The following is a 21,923-nucleotide window of genomic DNA, read 5'->3' as shown; positions in this document are numbered from 1 at the left end:
ATTTGGAGACTGAAACTAAATTAACTAAAATACTTAGGTGTCTTTTACAGCTTTGTGGTGTATTTTCACTCCTGGATGTACCAACTTTTTAATTCAATTTTCTTTGTTTTGTAAACAGTTGCATCTATATTAGCTTCATATCTAATTACTCAAATAGAGTTTTCTATGGCTTTTGATCTCTTATGGTGCATAAATTCAGTCCTTAATTTTTCAAGACTCATACATTTTTACTGTAGTAAAGTAAATAATTTTTATGGACAGCAGGTTTGTTTAGCCAGGAATCCTCTTTCTCTTTACATCTGGGAATTTTTGTGAAAAAATTACAGCATGATTACTAATTTTTTGTGTGTTCTATCATGTATTGCTTGCAACTGTTGTTGACTTTGTATTCAACTCATCTTTTTTCTTTTAGGAATGTAATGACAAAAGCTTTATAATCAGCTTTGAAAATGTTTGTTCTAAAATTAGGTGATGTCATGATCATGATGGGTTACATTTGCATTGGTTTACTTATGCTAAGACAAAGGTTTTTATTCTGCTAGCCTATTGGATTTTGTAGAGTAAGGATCTACTAAGCAAAATTGCAATAAGCAAAGAAGCAAACAATTCCCTCCCAAGACTGCAAACACCTCCTGCCCTTCTGAATCAGAAGGTTTAGTTTTTGAAAAAAAAACATTGGCAAGTGGTTTCTTAATTTTGTAGATATTTGCCAGAAAAGACTGAAGTTTTCAGCTGTCTACTTTCTAATTCCTAGATTTTGGATCTTTCATAAACAGATGCACTCAATTTCATTAAAAGTCAGTTACAGACAAGTACAGAGATGATAGAATAAACACATTTCAGGAAAAAAAAGCAAAACCAAACAAAAACATAGAAAAACACTAGTCAGGAAGGGTGCCATGTAAGGTACCATGTTTGACTTTTTCATTTAATTCAATTTCCTTCAATGAACTCTCTTTTCATGTCATTATTATGTAAAGAACCATTAATTTCATGCTATTGTAGATGCTCTTTAAAATCTGATAGTTTCACATTGTTCACCATTTCTTTATAAACAGTGGGTGACCTATTCAAATACATTACTGTCTCAGTTTATCCCTTACACTCAAACCAAACAGCCAGCATAATGCGGTAGGTTTAATTGCTATTAATAATTTTCATTAAATTAACCATGTTTACTTTTCCTGTCAAAGAGAAAATTAAAAAAACTGAAAACAACATTTTTTGGCCCCACTGGAAGAACTGATAAGCTTTCCATACTTAATTCCGGGGAAAGAAAGTACTATCCAATGATCATTTTTACAGTTAAAATGGCTCAATGTTAAAAATGCTGCCATAATTTTATTAATACACATCTCCTGTTGTACTTTTAAACTTTTTCTCTTAATAAGATCACTGTATGATTCCTTGATGGGAATACAGTGCCTTACTATATCATATCACCTCTCGTGACAAGACTTGGCAACTGTCAATATAAACCTCAAGACAAAAGTGACTTATCAGCTGTTTCAAGAACGGGGGGAGGTGTTAATCACATGACACTGTTTGCAGGCTTGATGATTTAATAAGTCATTTCCTCATGTCTGTTCTCAGATTTTCACTTCAGCAACTTTCAGAGGTTGCCTCAACAGAACGGTGAGAAGGGGCATCAGGGAGCACCTCACAAAGGACAAACCTTTGGGGACGCTCTAAATTCTGCAAGCTATAGGTATAGTGCCAGACATACCTGTGTATGCATGGCACATATATGTCATGCCCCAGCTGGAGATTGGTGGAGACAGAGTGCACGTAAATGCTGTGGAGTCTTTTGATATCTTTGAATATGTTTTGAAAGGAACAAAAGTGAAACTGTATGAGTTGGCTCTACTGCCTTTACACCCTACCTGGATTCTGCCCTACCATTAAAATCGGGGACTCTTTGGAGGCCTGAGAGCACAGACACATTCCTGCCTATCCTCAGAGCATGCCAAGACCCCAGCTCCTTCCATCCTTGTGTTGACCTGACAGAAAGGATCCCTTCATTTGGGGAAATTTGGTTTCAAATGTTGCCATAAAAACCAGGCCATTAAGCACTGGTTATAATGACTGAATTGCTCCTTTTTGAGTAGCTATCAATGGTTATAGAGCAAGAGTATCATTTTTTGAGGAAAGGCAACTAACCAGGTGGATGAAAAATTATCAAAAATCTCTTCCACTAGTCATTTTTTAAAATGTAACCCATTTCTTCATTCATTCATTTTTTATGTAGGAGATGATTCTTCCAGGAAGAGAATTTCATCACTTGTTTGTAGCAGCTTTATATTTTGTCAGTACTTCTCAGGACTATGCTGACTGAGTTTGTGTTAGTCTCAGATAAAATTCTGTCCCTGTCCTTTTGACAGAAAAAGGTTAATCCAGCTAGTCTAAAATGATTAACAAAATGGAAAATTTTGATGATTTTATATCTCTGGGCAAAGGAAAATCTATGCAGGCACAAACATGAGTGCTGACTCCTTATTTTGTCTTCCTAAATTTGTGACATAGAAAAAGAAGCTGCCTGATAGCATTTCAGATCTTCCAATGACATACTGGGCACAATACCAGAAGAGTGTTTGGCGTGACTAATGAGAAAATTCAGTGCAATAACACATGATTAATTACATCTGTGTTCAATTTTATGAAGAAATTATTTTGAAATGGGGCAGTCTTTACACCTTAAAATAGAACCTGCTTCCACATTAAAAAGAATATTATGATATACAATTCACTGTCTTTATAGCTGCAGCTTAACAAAAATAATCAGAATTTAGACAAGACTGGTAAGTGGCAGGGCACACATGTAATTGTAACAGTCTTTTTACAATTTCTTGTTGGTAGGAATTAAAAAAAAAATAAACAATAATTTCACCAAAGCTATCATTATTTAATTGTGATGTTTTAGGACATAGGCTCCCATGGGAAGATGAAGGCTTTAATGTGTAGGCCATAGCACATATACAACCATTATATACAAATCATCATACAAATGTATGTTACTGCTACACCTTGAAGAGTCAATCACGAATAGGAACCCATTTATGTAATAAGTGCAACAGAACCATGTTAGTTCCAAACAAGCTGATGAGAGAGAAGAAAAGGAGACTTTGGGAAATGAGTTACTGCTGAAACAGAGGCAGTTGGTACAGATTCATGGCAGTCAAAGAATAAATATAAATTAAAGTTATATGATTGTAGTGATATAAACATGGCAATTACTTCAAATATTTTTCAGCCTTCTGCCCTAGATTTGCAGATATTCTTGGGCTTAAGGCCACAGACATAACTAATTCTCTGGCACTGCAGATGGAGAATGACATAAGATGAGGAAATGAAATGCAAGAAATGACCTTGTAAATGTTTGTGAGCTCAAATGTCAGATCTTATTTTAACAATGTATTTTGAAAAAATGTCATTTTTTGTTGATTTTCTTTTTTTCCTTACTATGTACATGACAAAAAAATATAAAGGTTCTTGAGAAAAAAAAATACAATAAATAAGGGGCTGCAAATACTGCCCTTTGAAGAGGCTCATGGGAGAATTACTTATGCACTACCACAACTGTATTGACAAAAAAAAAAAAAAATGCTTGTAGCTTTCTTATTTTCTTCTTTACAGGTTCTCCACATACTTAATTCCTGAGAGTGGAATATAATCAATGAGTTGTTAAGTCTTTGAACAAATCAACAAAACCTGGTGTTACAGAATATATCAGTCACCTCAGATCTAGCTGTTGGTGAATGCTCACCTATAAAATTTAAATTTCAGATTATTAACTTTGGTAACAGAAAGGCTGAGCTTCAGGATATTCTGGATTAGCAAATGCAAAAGGATATTGATTGAGCTGTGTTTTTAGACCTGCTTTTGAGTGAGCTCTTTACTGTGCTCTGGGAGTGCTGTGGCAAGACACCTCAAGTCTGTTGTAACTTTCCCAACTGATGTGGGTATCCTGTATCAACCAGGCCTTAATCCTACTGTCTCATTAATGGAGGAAGGGAAAAAAAAAAGGTGACTGTTAAAGAAAATAATGGTTATTTAATCTTAGACAAATATATTAAAGCTACTTGGATCCTAAAGTGTATATTGTTTGCTAGCTCTGCCCAACAGGTTAACACAAGCAATGTACATTCCCTGCACAAGAGTGGGCTGTGCACAATGTGATATGGATGTAGCTTGAAGGATGCTCTGGAAGGGTTGGGGTCATGCAGAGACTGCTTGCTTTATGCTGGAACTCCTCTAAGGCCAGAGCCATGTACTTCATAAACTGATGTATACTTAGGGTCCTGAGCAGATTAGGTGCTGCTTTTGCCTCATGAAATTGAAAGGCAATAATATTTTAGTTAAGAAATTTAAGAAGCAGTATTAAAAGTTTTAATGAAAGCTTTTTTGGACTACTACTTAGTGCAGAGCAATAAAAAACCCAGGTCTCTGAACACAGGGTTAAATCTCAAGAACAAATATGAGCCTTTCCTAACTTCTCTGCTTTATTGTTCTGCAAAATATCTGTTATTTCTTATTGCCTCTCCCATGCTAAATTATATGCTGGTTTCATCTCATACACAGTTAAATTAGGTCTGCTGTTAGCTGAAGCTGAAAATCATTGTGTACTTGGAGATACTTATTTTGTGGTTTCATATTGCAATCAAATGATCTTTGGACAGTTTGACAGTTGTGTTTCCCTTCTAGAACTGGGAAGAAGAATCCATTTTTCATAAAAAAATTTTTTTAAGCTAAATCTAAAAGAGGACTGCATAAAAAAGTATAACATGAAAGATCTCCTAGTATTTCAAGTTTGTTTGGTTTATATCAGAAATTGTAATTATGTATTTACACATCAAAATTTCTCCCTGTTTTTTTAAGCATCTTCTTTGCTGTTCTCTGCTGTGTTAAGATTTAGTCTAGTCAGCCATGCAGCTGAATGAAGAGTGGGCAACATTTCATAGAGCTTTAGAATTTCCTCTCTTGAAACGAGAACCGTGTGATTGAGGGAAGCTGCTGAGAAGCTGATTAGGTGCTGACAAGTGGTTTTCTCTCCCTGTTCTCCCAGGTTTCCCTTGTCCACCTTCTGAAAACAGTGAGGCTTCTGCGCCTCTTGCGTCTCCTTCAGAAGCTGGATCGTTACTCCCAGCACAGCACAATCGTTCTCACGCTTCTCATGTCCATGTTTGCCTTGCTTGCTCACTGGATGGCCTGCATCTGGTATGTCATAGGGAAAAGGGAGATGGAACAGAATAACCCCCTTACTTGGGACATAGGTAAGTTCTTCCTTCCCACATGTACATATATGCACATGTATTTATCCATAAATTCACGTAAATATATAAAAGTGCATGTATAAGTCACTCACTATTTCAGGTTTGATTCAGTCTTATACCATTATTTAGTGCTGTTTGTAGAGAAAATTAAGAGACCATCACTCTCTGAATTTCAGGTCAATCTGAAAAGGAAGGTTAAAATAAAAATCAGCTGGAAATAATTTTAGATTTTTAAGAGTGATTTGAAGTTTGGAAAATTCAGGAGCTCTATAGGAAATGGCTGGAGAGACTGCGTAGAAGAACATTGTAGACAACTCATCCTGGTTTTGCAAATTAGGAAAATTCATCAACAAAAACGTTCCCTCAAGTGTGCTGATTATTTCTTCCTATACATTGAAACAGATAGGCCCTGAAATGTCTTCCAGTTAAAAACTCCCTTTGGAATTATTGTTTAGAGGATCTGCAGGCTTTGGTTTTGCAGAGCAGATAAAGTATTTATCAATGGAATGCTTAGTTTTGCTCCAATCTTTAGTTTTTACCCCAGCCTTCATTCTGATCTCACTGCTTCACATTAACTCTTCAAATTTTTAGCTTTTCATTTTTCTGTAATGAAACATCTTCCATAAACATAGTTTATCTAGAGGTGAGACAGTTTCCCAAGAGAAAAAATACTTGGTGTGAGGGAAATAATGCAAACACCTGTGACAAAAGGCTCAGTAGATGCATTCAAACTGCAGATTGCCCTATCCTTATCTGCTTTAATTTCTTTCTTTTCTCTTACCCCTGCTATCATCTCTCTAAATATCACCTAATTAAGATAAATCTAAGGGAAAAATTACAATCATAAAGATGTTTGACCTCAGAGAAATGAGGATGCTGGGTCAGGAAGAGAAAAAGAAGAAAGTCCAAGAAATGTGTGTTTCTAGTTTTTCAGTAAGTTACTTAAAGATTTGTGGAGTCTTCTTATTCTTCTAAGTTGATTGTCAATTTGTCTTTTCATTTGTAAACCAAGTCTGTGACCTGCTGTTGAACTCCTTATAGAGACAAACTTCTGACAGAAAAGACTGTAGCTCTACGGGAGAATACACAAAGAAAGCCCACTGTGCAAAAATTGGTCAAATACCGCTAACAGAGAAACAAATCCAGATAATAATAATAATAACGACAATAATGTCTCTCTGGTGGGAGGTAGCTCTGAAGGCACTTTGTCAGCTTATGTAAGCCACAAACAATAGCTGCTTTCAAAGCATTCATTGCAGACCAAATGATGATGATGGGCTGCATCCTTGCTCCCTGGGTAGGGCTGTTGGTAATGCTCCCCATGCTCCCTTTTCCCTGAGGCAAGGCCACATTCAGAAAACTCCCCTCGTATACCCTGAGGCTCTTGGCATTTATCACTATGAAAACATTAACCTTCACCCATGAGTTTAGTCCTGTCCTGGGCAGCAGCAGTAATAACCAAGTGTCACAACCTCATTAGAACCAATCCCATTTTAATTGGCATGGAGACGTTTCCAAGAGGTCCCATTTGTGGCTCAGTGAAGAGGGTTGTGTCTGGGTTATCACACACTGATCATCTCCCAGTGGGCTTCCTAGGCTGGAACTGTTCCTTAACAGCCCCTCACCGCTAATTTAACTCAACCTGTGACAATCAGGGATGTTCCCTGGACAGCTGCAGGTAGTGCATTTCCACATTGAATGGGCTAAAGCACTAAATGATATGTGCTCTCAGACTTTCACCTTCTACATGGAAAAAGGACTTTTGTATGGGCTTAGAGACAGACAACTTTTTAGGGATTTTCTTTCCTAAAGGTGTGAGTTTGCATTTTCTCCTGAAAGGCTGTTCTACCACCTTCATGGATGGTCTCTAAAATATTTAGATGTTATAAATTTATAACAAAAATTACACTGCAATGACTCCTGTAATGTTCCTACAGGTATTAGTTCTGGAGCTAAGTTAAATAATTTATAGCTTTGGGGATTTGTTTGGATTTTTTTGTTTGGTTTTTTTTTTAAGTGAAATAGTTTTAAAGCGTTAAAGTATTATATACTGATTTAAAGACAGGAGCTGAGAAAATTCCAGATATCTGTCATGAAGCTGTTTTTTTGTAAGGACCACTCCAACATTACCAAATTTCTGGCTATGTGTCACATATATGAGCAGAAAAATTTGGATTATGTAATTTTTTCAATCAGTACAAACTCTATTACTCTCCACATGCAAACTACTTGCTGATGAAACACAATGAAATTAAGTCTTGGTCCTCTGTGTATCTTTTGCCATTCTGGTGATTATCTGTAGCCAGCCTTTCTTTGTCATTTAAGAAAAATTCAAATGACAAGTTCACTACACCTCATAGCATCCACACTGGGGATATTTTGAGGGGAGAATGGTAGGTGTAATTTAGAGTATGAGTGATTAAGCAAAGTAAAATGAGGTCTGGAAATCATAATAAATCATAAGCAAATAATACACACAGGAGAAATCTTGCTTGGAGTATAATTAAGGTAGTATTACTGTAAGACACTGAGGATATTCTGTTCTCCTAAAGGAAGATCTCATCAACTGAAAAATTTGTGCTGTTTTGGAGAGCATGTAAAAGTGATTTCTTACTGCAGGCAAAGCAGTAGAATATGATCCTTACTAATTTTGATATATTAATACCAGAACTGGAGACTCAAGTTTCCATCAATACATCATACACAAAGTTTATACCAGCCATTAAGAGGCTTTTGAATGGAAAACATTGAAAATACCATGCAAAAATTATAATTTCTATACATTTTTTTTTAATTAAAGGAAATGTGCCTCTCCCTTGGAAATTCTACATTTTATTCTTCACTAGAATGTCTAGGGTGATGTTCCTTGAAAACTGAGTACAGCATCATGAGTATGAAAGCTGCAATGTGTGAAATATCTGAAACATAGGAATTGGTTTGTTCTGAGAAAGGAAAATTATGTCTGGAATGAAAATAATATTAATTTGCTTTTTTATGTTTGCTGCTAGTTTTGGGGGGAGAGGCAGAGGGAGAAAACAAGCTATTAGCTTTTACTTACTCCATTTTATGCTTCCTCAGAAAGGCTGTAGCACAGATTTCAAGACTGAGGTCTGCCAACACTTAAAACAAACATTTTAAAGCTGCAGTACTGTTAACATAATACTTTGAACCTTGCTGTGCCATCAGATATGCACCATAGCCCAGATCTAGAAGCATTTGCTTCTGTGTATCTATTTCTCTAGCCAATTTAAACAAATGTGGTGCTCAATTTGCATTTGAATTGGGGCAGTGGGAGTGATAACATTGTTCCTATGAAAATACCCAGATTTGAAAATGGCATTTGCTTTTTTCTTACTGGACCTACTTGTAAGACTTTATTTCACTTTTTGTCCTTATTCAGGAAACATTCCCATTGCAAATAATTTAAAAACATGGTTACATTCACAAATTTAGCCACATGGTTGTGCAGTAAAAAAGGTGAAGTGTCTGGGTCTATTACTGATGACCTGTCATGTCATGGGGACATTGGGACATAATGCTAAAAAGTGGATCTCTTGCTTAGCTCTAGTATTGCTAGATTTAATTGATTACATGATTTTGAAGACACACAGCATGGGCACTGCTTTTAGGTGCTGGAAACCTTTACCTCAGCAGGTTCTCCCATTTTAGGAAAGAGTTGTTCCATGTGCAGCATTTTGACTCTAATGTCTGATAAAACCACAACTCCTGGACACATCGTTACCATGAACTGGACACAGTGGTACAGTTTTTGTCCTGCTTTTCCCTTCGAGCATTTTCAGGTCCCTCTCTGTTGCATTTTACCTTGTTCCCCTCATTTGTTTTCATTGGTGAAACAGATGTCTCCCTGAGACATGGCATGATCTTCACCAGCCTGTAAAAATAAGATTAATTTTCTGTTGGCTGACATGGAGTAGAGGCTAGACTGTGTTTGGGCTCCTGACTGATCCTAACACTCCAGTTCCATTGGATCCCATTTCTATAGTTTAACTGACATCAGATTTTGGCATGGGCTCTTTATTTGATTAATTTGATTGCTGTTTTGTATTAATATATACTGAGCTAATCCCCTTAAAGATCTTATTAAATATGAGAAAATTATTTTTCTACCTGTCTCTACAGGAAACAGATAATATTGAAAATATTTCCTGTTGCTGAGGGCATTTATTCTGTGAGAACCATGTGAGCTGTTGAAACCCAGCTGTCTTGAGTGTAGTGAGGAGATTAGGAGAGGGCCAAGAGTCAGGATGCTGCTTCCTTAGATAATCAAAACTGTCAGGTATAATTTGTGCCACTGTCTCAAAAAAAAATTCCTTCCTGTCCACCAGAAATTTAGCTGCAACTTTTTGTTAGTGCTGCAATAACACAACATTCTGGCTATGGAGGGGTTGTTATCAATATAAAATACAGCAAAAAAAAAAAAAACCAGTGTTTTTATAGTTAATAAATGTTTTCTTTGGAATAAGCTTAAAAATCAAGACTGTAAAGGGCATTGCTCTTCAGCTATTTAAATCTTTATTTCAGTTGAATACCTCAAGTTTGATCTCAGGTTTTTACTCATTTTCTATTAGTCTTTTAATATACAGCTCTTTTTAAAACAAGAACTCAATTGTGACTGAACCACTTATTCTGCAATATAAAACTTCCCCCACACACTTTATCACACTCTTGCAGTCAGAGCCTTTAAAAGGACTTGGATGCTGAGTCCAAGTGAATACCCACAGTTAGCTGTCAGTGGCAGAGTTAGGTACAGAAAGAGGTGCTCAGCGCCTGAGTGGTGCCAGTAGGAAATGCTGAAAATAAGACTGTGCCTTCAGGGCCTTTCACTCAGGTATTTTATGTCCCATGCTGGACTGAAGTGAACAGCCTGAATTCACAAAACTACCTTCCCCACTGAGTTCTTCAGTAAATTTAGATGTAGGGACAAAGTGAGTGGAAGATCCCTACCTGGTGTAGATAGGAGAGAATCTCCAAGTGTCTTAATCATGTAAAGACTGCAGTGCTTCTGGCCTAATGCAGAAGTTGGCTGAAGTGGGTTTTCCAAAATGCAGGTGTCCTATGTCTTAGATGCAAACTTTAGGTTAAAATCTTGAGCTTAGATTCCTAAATTCTGCCTGAGTCCTTTATGGTTCCCAGCTAGCTTCATTCTTGTCAGAATTTTGTAACTCAGCAGCAAGCTGGAATATCCATTGAGACATCTACCTGTAATTCTCTTGAGCTTCAACAGCCTGGGAAGTTTTAGTGCCAGGAAGTTTTTCCTAGTTTATGCTAAAAAACCAGAGACAGCTGGTCTTAGTTTTCACAAGGTCTTGAGCAATTTTGCAGGGAATTCTAAAGGTACAGGTTTAAGCATATCCTTGACAATAGACACTTTTGACATTGGTATATTTATTCAGGTTAAAACTCAGTCTATCCACTTTTCAGAAGAAAGACTGTTTTTAGGTATGTGTGCATCTTGTTAGTGACCTTACAAGTTTCTGGTGCTCTTAGACCCAGCATAACCATTGGGTAAATAACAGCAGAAATCCTATCAGAAAAATCAGTGCCATTACTTCTACTCTAGATCAATACAATACATAATTTGTTAGCGCAATAAATAACTTTTGACTCCTAGTGTTTTCATATTATACTAAGTCTCAGAATGTGCTGTAGAAGCAAGTAAATATTAACGTATTTTTGCAAAGCAAAATTACTTAAATGGATAGACATGACAGAATACTTGGTATGAAATTTGAGATAGAAGCTTGGTGTTTATTCTCCTTTTCTTATATAAAAATTATTTTCACTATTAATGATCTTAGATCATTCCAGCTTTGTCCCTGTACAACATTTCCTTCTGCTAAAGGTTTAAAAGCTTGGGTTTGAATGTGACATCAGCACTTTTTACTAAATCTAAGCATTCAAAATACATTTTAAAAATATGAAAAATAATTATATTTTTTAAATGTGTGCTTATCAGTCTGCTCCTGAACCCTCTGAGACTCATGTTCACAACATATTCTTAGCAATACTGGTAACCAGGAACTTAGTTTAAAAAAAAAAAAAAATGAAACCTGGGATTTTGTGTGATCACAAATCTCCAGGTAGTGGGGCTGCCAGGAAAATCAGCTAACAAAGGACACAAGGTAAAACTGTAGTGCTAAGGAATGATCAGGTTTTGGATGCAGATAATGGAAATGTTTGGTGCATGCAGGTACGTGTACCTACTTCTGTATTCCAGACCTACCTTCTGGAGTTTGAGCCTGGACCTACATCAAAACAGCTTCCAGTGATTTCAACAAATGTTCAGCTTATGAGGAGCTGATACTAATGAATTCCAACTGGAGTCTTGGGAAGGGCTGCAGGTGGCACCTGCTCTCGTGCTGTCTGGCAGATGGCAAGGTTCGGCGCAGGTGCCCAGCATGCCCTGGTCTGCTTTAGTGGGAACAGCAGCTCGGTTTGTTTTGTGGCACTGTAAGAACTAAGTGAATCCCCCTCACTTGGAAATTTCCAAGGATCTCAGCCAAGGGAACTGTGTTCTACTGTAAAATATTGGTCTGGTTTCACTGCTCCAAACACACATCCATCAGGTTAGAACTGACACGTGTAGATTTATGAATCCTTGTGCAGAACAAGAAAGAACATTATGCTGACTACACTGCACAGCACATCATTCTCTAGCAGTGATCAACTGTTCACTTCAGTCTGTCATCTCTCTACCTGAATGTTTGATTTTAATTTCTCTTCCAGTCTGCTTCATTATGTTCTTGATTATAGGCTTTCTTCATTTTTTGTCATTAGTAATAACAAGACCTGTTCCTCTGGAACTATGGTCCTTTCTGGCTTTGAAGAGGCGTCTTTAAGAAAAGGAATTTTTAAAATATATTTATGTCATGCATGAGTGCTGGTATCTTCAATTCAGTAAAATAAATTTCAATTCTCTCTTGACCTGGGATACCTGTATTGAAGGTCCATTATTGTGTGGACTAGAAATACCTGTATACTCACCTGTCTAGTTTTTTGGTGTTTTTTTTTTTCGTGGAAGCAGGGCTGAAAATTCACTTCTAATTAATCTTTGAAGGGTATGGTTGATGGTTACCACTCTTGTGAAGTATTTTGGGTGGTTTCTTGCAGCACTATATGAAATAATTAGCCCCTGGAGTGTCTTTTAGAAATAATAAATAAGAATAAACTAGACAACCAAAACAAGATGATCACTTTGAAGCTATGAAACTTTTTAAAGTACTCATCCTATGAATGACTATAAACAGTACTTATTACATTGCACATACTTTGAAAAAGGCAAGGATATACCAAAATTCTGAAGCATTACACAGTGATGAAACACTCTAAAGCAGTTCAAACAGAAAATTTTAATCTCAGGAGAATATCTAACATTGGAATGCTTTTGAACAATTTTATTGCTTTTTTTAATCCTTTAAAGTTTTACTCCTCTGTGAAAGTAATGTTTTTATTGTACACCCAATGTGTAAATTTTCCATTATTTGCTTGAGGTTCACAATATCTAGCCTTGCTAGAACAAATATAGACAAAATCATTAAAATCATGAAGAAATTAGAATTAATGTACTATGTATTTCAAAACAACCAAAAAGTCTTTAAAGTCTGCTGGATATCTTATCTGAATGATGAAAATAATTCTGACATAAAATACAGGCCAAATTTGGAGAAGCTTGTGGTGTGAACTATAAATGAAAGAAATTTCTTTTATTCTAATTGGGTTAGACTTTTGAATAAGGTAGAAATGAGAGAAAGTTCATCTGGCTTTTGAAGAAATCCTATTTGCAGATAAACATAGCTATTCATTATTTTAGTACAATAATAACAGAGGCACACAGTATTTTCTGTGTCTGTCAGTCTCTTAGATTGGACACAGAGAAATTCAACTGCTGTAAGGGAGTTTTATGTGCAAAACTGTAATCACCAGAACATGTGGGAAGTATGTGTGGAAACCTGTCAGCACATGGTAAAGACCTACACTTACAAATTAAGGTCTTGGACGGCTTATCTGAAACCCTGGCCCTTCTTTTTTCCTGATTTGTATGTTTTAAAATACATATTATGTAACTAAATATAAACCATATATCGATATACTTTCTACAGCAGGTTTTCTTTATTAAAATCCCTCATTTCAGACCAGTGTATACTAGACCTTGTCAGGATTTTAAACATAAATTTATATTTTAAAATATTCATAGAAATTAAATTTGTGGAAATTATTCCATTTTCTATTTGTAAACCCAAAACAGTATTTTTGAGGTGCAGGTGTGTGAAACTAAAATATCATTAATTGAGCTGAACTGAAACATTCCCTTTGCATTTAGATTAACGTCAATTTGTATTTTAGCTGCTCTGGGCCTTAGTAAGTCTTCCCTGCTGTTCTTTCCTACAGGCTCAGTTCCTTGATTAAACTGTATTTTCCTTTACACACCGTACTTTGTCTTCTGATTGAACCATTTTAGGCAATCACAGAATACCCCAGGACTGAGACAGCTTATTGGATTTGAAGAACAGAAAAAACACCAGGCATGAAAGTACCTTATTAAATAGAGTGTGAATATTTTACATCATTATTAATATATTTCCAAAATTTTGTAACTAGTAAAAAAAGTTTTGGACAGTTTTTTAAGTCAAAGGTGAAAATCTGGAGTGTGGACAAAGCCCCTGAGATTTGACAGTGTGTCTTGCTGCATTGAACCACAGATTACCTAGGTATCATTTATTAATTCTACAAAGCAGTTTTTATCTCAGTGGAAAAGCTGTATCTGGACCAGTTTTTGCAACCATAATAGAAATTATCAGTGCAACACTTAGAGGAAAAATCTGCCTAGCAAACACCCCAGAAGAGAGGATAGTCCCAAGAGGTAAAATAATGCCAGGATCTTTCCAAATGGCTTCTGTAATGGGAACACCAGAGAGCATAATTTATTGCAAGTTGAAAATATTGTGCATAGAAGCTCTGTCCAATAAATTTGAAGTTACATCAGAATCTTTAATCCTCAACTGCTGTACTTGGGACTGTAGGACTCTTGGCTGCAAAGAGCCTCTGGGGTTTCTTTATACCAGTCACAGAGCTGAACCAGGACCATCACATGCAGGAAATTGGGTCAAACACAGCTTGCTCCATCCAAGTCCTGAAAACCTCGGTTGGGTAGCTTGTTCTAGGGTTACACTACCCTCCCCTGAGAGCTTTGGACAGTTTGCTAAAACATTAGTGTCTCTTACACATTGGTGTAGTAGGAAGTTCTGTTAGGACTTCTTAGAGATTTCTACTTCTGTTTTAAAGCTCTGGCTTGGCTGTTTAAACAACTTTTCAATCCAGTTTAAACCCACAAAGCCTTTGCTATGTATTTTGAAATCTTTCCAGCAGCTGCTTCAACAGGTGATTGGAATGCCTCTCAGCTCCATCATGTAGGTAGAGATCCTAGGATGCTAGAATGTCATGCTGCTTTCCAAAGACATCCCATAACGACTAAAATAGCTTTTCTTTTGTAGCATAAGCATGCCTTAAATTTTTAATCTAGAGATGTCCTTTGCATATATTCGTAGTTTCTATTTATTTATCCTTTTTTCTCTGCCCTTTACCAGTGTAGGTGCTTGATAAAAGAAGGGTTTTCTGCTGCCAGAATAGAAAATCGTTTCTGTAAAGAAAAAAGGAAATTATTCAAAAGTCTTTTCTTTCCAGTCTCTCTTCCATTTTCCTGTACCTGGAAAATATTTCTGTTCCTTTTGTACTTTCAGGTGACAGTGCTTAAAGTTACCTACTAACTGCCTTCAGCCGAAGAAGCCAATGTGAAGCAGTGAGAGTGTGTCAATGAATTCTGCAGCATGTAAAGTTTTACACAAGCCACATGCTGTAAAAGTAATTATACCTAATTATTTTAAAATTGTTTTTCATTGTCAGGTTAAGAGAGCTGGAGACAAAAATGCTAATGCTTAGGATTCCCTTATGTCACACACTTCAAAAAGACCTGTCATGTCTGCAAACACAGATGCATTCTTTCAGAACTGCATCAACTTTAAAAACATAGTGTGCTTTTCCATCAAGACACCACCTTTCCTCTTTACGTTTTACTCTTTCTTTTTATCAATCCCTTATTACACTGCAAATTTTTATTATTTTTAGATATAATCTAGAGTAAAATATCCCCTGTTGTTGATCTCCCCCTCATAAAAGCCAAATATGTTTGGATCTAAATTTTCTTGATTCAAGTGGCACATAATAAAACAGAATTGAAAAATGTTACTTATGTTGTAGAATCAAGGAATAAAAAACTAAGACAAAGTAAGAGCAAATAAAGTGCTAATACCATTTATCATACAGCTGCCTGTCAGAGGCAGGTTCCTGTACAGCACAGTGGCTTCTTAGATAAGAACACAGAGGAGAGTATTTAGACAATGCTGTAAAATCTATGGAACAAGTAAGGAGAGGATTGTAGCAAAGGTTAACACACTTAGCTGTTATCTAACCAAGCATAGATGTTATTAATATAGAAGACAAGGAGAAATGGATGTCATGTAGGCTGCAGCAGTCTATACTGACCCAAACTGAACTCCATACTGTCATTTTCATCTCTTGTGTGATTATGCAGGCCAGTCAGATGGAAATCAGCACGGTTTTATTGCAATTCTGCAATTAACCTTTCATTTGCAGTTAGACCTACAAAAGGAAACAGTTTCTGTGCTGAGGTTTCTGCCCCTGCTTTAAGGCTTCTGCCCCTGTTTTGCCAAGCTGGGAGAATGCATTTGAACAGGTAGTAGGTGCTGAAAGTTGATTCAGTTTCTGGAGTGGGGAAGATGGCAGGAGAGGGGAAAGTACCACCTGTCAGGGACCACTTCTTGCATTAATCAGATTTAAAAAGCGGAGTCTGGAAGTAAATAGCTCTACTCTTGCAGACTACTCGCAGTTAGACAGAATGAAAATATAAAATATGTGTAGCATATTGCACTGCTTTTCTAAAAAATATAGTCCTCTTGATATCTTGCTCTTGCAAAAAAACAGTACTTTTTTTAAAAGATTTTTAGATATTGATTGCCACTGTCATTGCCTCCATAAAAATTTATTTACAGATTCTGAGTCAGAACTTTAATATATTAATTCTTAGGTATGAGAAATTGTCATAAGAACTGGAAGACTTTATTATGCATTTCTTTGATGGTGAAACATGCTGCACACATTTAGACACAAAGTTTTGCTAGCAGCTTTAAAACTTACATTCTGCAAGGCTTTCTTGTGTGGAAGATTTTGGCATACTTTGATAATAAAGGCTTAATTTTAAATTCATCTGTATTGCTTATGGAGGGGAGTGCTTATTTCTTTAAAAAGACACAAATAGCTTGCCTGTAGTAGCTCAAAACCTTTTTGGCATGACTTGGATTCCAACAGATAGAGCTGCAGTACAGATTCCTAACTCTTTAGCTGACACCATAAAAAAAACCCTAATTACCATAAATTTTATTGCAGGAACACCTGGGATGCTACTTATGGGTCAAGGGCCTCTTGTCTCCATTGCTGAATTAACACAGGATAAAAAGGCTGCTCTTGCCCAGGAGGATATTACAGTCTAAATATAAGATAAGAGAAGCTCTAACAGATGGGTACAGACTGATGGAGCACAGGGAAGCAAAGAGGGCATAGATGGACGTGCTCTTTGCACTAAGTGGACGACCAGCACAAACGTGTCTAATTCCAAACTTAGCTGCAAGGCATTTAATAGCCTGGAAAAGGACAGTAACAGCCAGTTTGTCTAAGAAGCAGTAATGTTAAATACTGAAACTCTTTCTGCAGTGACACTGTGAGCATTTCCTTAAAGATGATAATCACATGATTTATGTAACTCTGATGATGGCCTTACAATTTTATTTCTCAAATAAACCTATAAATTTAGACTTGTATATTTTACCTTTAATCTGAAAATTAAATTAACATTTTACTATATTACCAAAAAAAGTAGTTAATTTACTTACACTGCTAATTTTTTTCAGTTTAAGAACCCTAGGAAAATATACTGGGGAGAACAAATCAAGATAATTTCTTAAGAAATGAAAAAGGTGTTTTTCTTCAAATATGTTAACGTCATTAGAGCTGTTCGTAGACTATTCCTAGTAAAAATAAAAATTTGAATAAAAATAGTTAGCTGTATTAAATGCTTTGCATGTATTTTCTGCTACTGCCGCAGAGAGCTGATATTGAAAATTTCCCCATCTTGTCCTTTCATTGGACCTGATGATCTGCAAGGTCTTTTCCAATCTTTTCCAAGTTGATTCTGTGATTCAATGGTGTGGGGAAGAGAGAGTAAACTGCTGACTTGCAAAAGCAGGAGGTATTTAAATCTCACACATATTCAAACACAGCCATCTGACAAAGTACTGTTGAGAAGAGCTGTACTAGCTTATCACAGAGAAGAGTTTCAAGAACATTCCTTTTCTAAATTTACTGACTCTTTGATAAATGAGGCTGAAAGAAGTCATGACAGGAATGCAGGTGCACTGACCATGTACACTGGAGCTTCTTTGCAAAAGCAAGTCTAAATGTTTAGAGAACTATCATAAAATATCAAGAGGAATGAGTTCCTTGCAGGCCTGCTGAGTCAGCTTTAAAAATCCTTATACATAGCTCTTATATGTAATGTAAGACAGGTCTCTGCCTAGGAATAAATGTATCCCTACTGTAAGGGGAATATTTATTGCATTATAATGTGAGACTGGTATGGATGTATATTGGAGTCTTCCTCATAAATATGAGGAACAGATCTGTCTGATTTTTTTAGTCATCCACAGAATACCAGAATGTCCCAGAGATGCAATATGCAGCCTCACGAAGGCAGCAACGCAGCATAGGGGTGGGAGGGACAACTCATGCAGAGTCTTCTGGAGGTTGTAACCCCTGTGTTCCTGCAGAGCATTAGCTGGCTTTTGGAGATTGTCTTGGAGCTCTTCCCAAAGGGATATCTCCCCCCAGTACCACTTCTTTCTTTCTTCTCTCACCAGAATAGACTCTACTTGTAGGTATGAAGTAAATTCCCTGGAAAGACAATATTTTGCCACATGGTGGAGAAGAAATGTAAATACTTAATTCACATGAATTATCTACCAACTTTAAGAAGCATCTAGGGCTCTGACTGTGAATCTTTATCTGGGCTGCTCCTCAAGGATTTCTTACAGTAGGAGAAAATGTAAAAGCACAAAACTTTATTTTGCAGACAAAAGATAGACATCTAGAAATTTTAAGATTTAATGTATCAACTATATTAGATTATAATTATACCTAGCCAGTTAGATTCAGGCTAGAAATGTGCAGGGCTTGAAATATGTGAAAATGTTGGAAATTCATGTACACTGTATTTCTTAGAGTGTTTATCTAGCATTTCGCATTAGGTGGAAGATATGCTGAACTCCAGACTATTCTAACTTGTTGCTAACTAAACATTTTAAAACATAGCTTTCAAAAATTGTTTTCTAATAAAATGCTATCATTTAAAATATTTAATATCAGGCCTTTTGCTCTACTATTTTTAAGCCATGAATGTGCCTAGGAGTTACCAACCAGAGAATTTGGAAATTTCATTATAATTCTTATGGTGCCTTCACTGGGGTGGATTGCAAGTTTCCCTTAGGAAGTATCTCTCCTTGCACTTATGGCTTCCCAAAATAAAAATGTAAATTATTTAATAGACCACACCTTGGTGATGACAAGAAATTACTTCCTACAAGGAAGTTTTCCCCAAATCTCAAAGGTGGCATCAATTTTGCCATGAGAAAAGAGAAATGCTACTTTTTTATTCTAAGTAGTGAGATTTGCAATTTAGAGTTGAATTTTATCAGAGAATTGGGGCCAAATTTTCAGGTTTGCAGCACTTCTGTGAGCTCATCTGTGTTTCCCTTGTTATAAGGAACATTGCAATTAGATCTTAGATTTTTTGTTTGTTTGTTTTTTAATTCCTTGATTGAGCTCCTCTTCCTACTGAAACTACTTAGTTCATTGAGTATTTATTTCACCATGAAGTCTTCATTTTCAGTGAAAACGAGTCAATATCTTGTTATGACTTTGTCAAGTTAGATGAGTTATAGCTCTGCAAAATATAATTTTTTTATGCTACTTTCTAAGAAAACATTCAATTAGAAATACAACAGCCATTTAATTTACAAAGAGTATTAGTTAGATTTAAAAAAGAATTCACCTTTCAACTGAAATTAACTTTTGGTAGATCTGACAGAGGTTAAGCTTGTACCTAAAAATGCTTGAATCCAAGAATGAGTACACATTTATTTTGGAAAGCTCTATGGCTTCTGAAATTATTTTCAAAACATCTGTCTCAACGTACGTCTCTAGATAGTTAAAACCTTTCTCGAAGGATCTTGGGGAAGATACAGTTTCCTCCAGATTATTGTACCTGGAAAGGGTAAGGCAGGCAGGAAACCAGGTAAGATTAAGGTAAAGAACCAGATATGAAGGTATTCATGTCACCTACCTGCCTTTGACTACACAGGAACCTTAATTTTTACCTTTGTTTTTCTCTTCTGGTTGCATTATATCCAAATTCAAACTTTCTCTGGATGATGTCACAGATGCTCAAAAATCAGTGGTAAAATTCCCAATGTCTGGCAGAAGATTACAATTTCATATGATATGTGTTCAAACCCTGATTTTTTAATTAGATCCATAATACAAAAAAAAAAAAAAAAAGAAAAAAAAAAGTAGATGTAAGGGTCTGAATTCAGCTTTATTAGGAGTGTGTTTGTGCCTTCGATTTTGGCTCATGATCAACTCTCATTTCATGTGCTAATTTGGGAAGAGACGTAATAAAAATTCTATCCAGTTTCTCTGCAATGGAAATCAAAAGTAATATTTATTGACTCTATCCATTCCTAGTGTTCACCTGAATTCTAGTATGACAGTGATCCTCAAAGTTGCTACAGGTGGATCCTCATCAATAATTTTGAGATGTCTCATCATAGTTTGTTGAGATCAAGCTATTTCATATAGTCCAAGCTAAACCTGTTTCTTTCCTACATCATGTCAAAAATTTCCCTCCGTAAGATTTGAATACTGCAGTAGGTGTTCCTCTACTCCTGTAACATTACCAGTCTTATTCATACCCATGTTGTCTTTCCAGTTTAATGAAAAAAAACATTGAAGTCATCATAATAAAGAATATACTCTGATAAGGACCATATTTTACAAAGCTAAAATTAGAGGTATTTTGAATGAATTATTTTGAGACTTAACATTTTTAAGAAGTCTCAGAACTTGAGAAATATGTTTTTGTCTCTATCATATTTGTTTTCTTTCTCATTTTAGGTGTCCACTCTTTGCAGGAAAGTGTGTTAGCAGAATAAAGATCAAGGGAACTAGATTAATGCTAATTGTTCCTGATTGTCCTGCAGCCATTATGGTTATGTATGTTGTACTAATATTGAAATCATTCTAGTTTAAATTTCATGCATTGCTAATTATTTCTTACTTATCTTGAATACCAGCTAATTTTCTTCAAATATAAGCCTCTTGGCCGGAGTTGTTATTTGTACCCTGTACTTGTTGACATATCATATAGATACACCTCTGGTTTCCTCTTACACAGATAATGCTTATTTATTGTCTTTGTTTCGAAAAGAGCATAAATTCATATCCTATATTTTACTAGTGTGCAATTTTGCCATTTGAGCACATGTACTGGAGCTGTGTTTTCACACTCTCTGAGCCTGCAGCTGTGCCACAGGCTCAGGACTGTGTCTTGTTCTTTTTTTTTTGGTTTTGGGGGGGAAGGAGGGAGAAAGGCTAGTACCTATTTTTTTTTTCTAATTTGTATGAAAGAAAAGCCTGATTCCTGTTCTACTTATTGACCCAGAGCAATAAGATTTGGCACATTTACAGTCCTCCAGAAACAGTGGTTGAAAGTATGATTGCTCTTGTCATCTCTGGGGTTCTTTAATCCTAGAACCATCTGTTCTGGTACCTGGGAGCCTCCCATAACATGACAGGCAAAGCTCCACCACAAATCAAACCTGTAAACAAATGATCAGGCTTTGTGACAATGAAAGAGTAACAGCAATATTCCACAGGGTGAAATAGTAGGAATGGTGCTGTTTGGTCTGTTAATAGTCTGGGGGAAAACTACAAATGTTTTAGCAGGGAAAGGTTGCACATGTCAAAAACATTTTGGCTAGACAAGGATAAAAAAGGCTTTGGAAGCTCTTGTGAGGAGCCTGAGTAATCACCATGAGAACAGAGGCAATGACTATTCAATAATGTAATCATACACACAAGAAGAAGTAAAATTATTTCATCTTCTTATACACCTTCAGATTTTGAATGTATTATATCAGTCAGCTACATATAGAGAGTACCTGTGCAAAATTTTTTGGAAGCGTTCTTAATTATTTCTTAAAAGTGAAGCTAATGTTTTAAAGTCTAATGAATGATAATTAGGGTTTGATATGCTAAAATGTATTAATTATGCTGTTATAAAAAAATCTCATCTCAAATACAATACTAGCTCTGGCCTCCCCTCCTCAAATGAACTTTGATACATTCTGAAGAAGCCACACAGACAATTGAGGGAAGTGATTTGGACATCTAAAATCACAGAAACTGTAATCACAGGTGCTTTTACCTAAAAAGAAGGAAATTCACCTA

At 36.0% G+C, this 21,923-nt stretch overlaps 1 protein-coding gene across 2 annotated transcripts in view; it reads left to right on the top strand.

Annotated features, from left to right (window-relative positions):
* KCNH8 (potassium voltage-gated channel subfamily H member 8) overlaps positions 1 to 21,923 on the top strand; it is a 174,351-nt gene that overhangs the window by 103,207 nt on the left and 49,221 nt on the right. The window contains exons 7-8 of one of the 2 annotated variants that reach the window (XM_088055796.1): positions 1,594 to 1,635; positions 5,063 to 5,270. In XM_088055796.1, coding sequence (XP_087911922.1) covers positions 1,594 to 1,635; positions 5,063 to 5,270 — 250 coding nt within the window. The remainder of the gene's footprint in view (positions 1 to 1,593; positions 1,636 to 5,062; positions 5,271 to 21,923) is intronic. The other variant, XM_005518938.2, reaches the window with a different exon arrangement.

The sequence above is a fragment of the Pseudopodoces humilis genome, chromosome 1 (assembly GCF_049639895.1).
Source record: "Pseudopodoces humilis isolate 2021_Gansu_Grassland_sample_001 chromosome 1, ASM4963989v1, whole genome shotgun sequence".
NCBI classification, from domain to species: Eukaryota; Metazoa; Chordata; class Aves; order Passeriformes; family Paridae; genus Pseudopodoces; species Pseudopodoces humilis.
The sequence above is the reverse complement of the archived record's forward strand: the minus strand, read 5'-3'. Positions and strand labels throughout refer to the sequence as shown.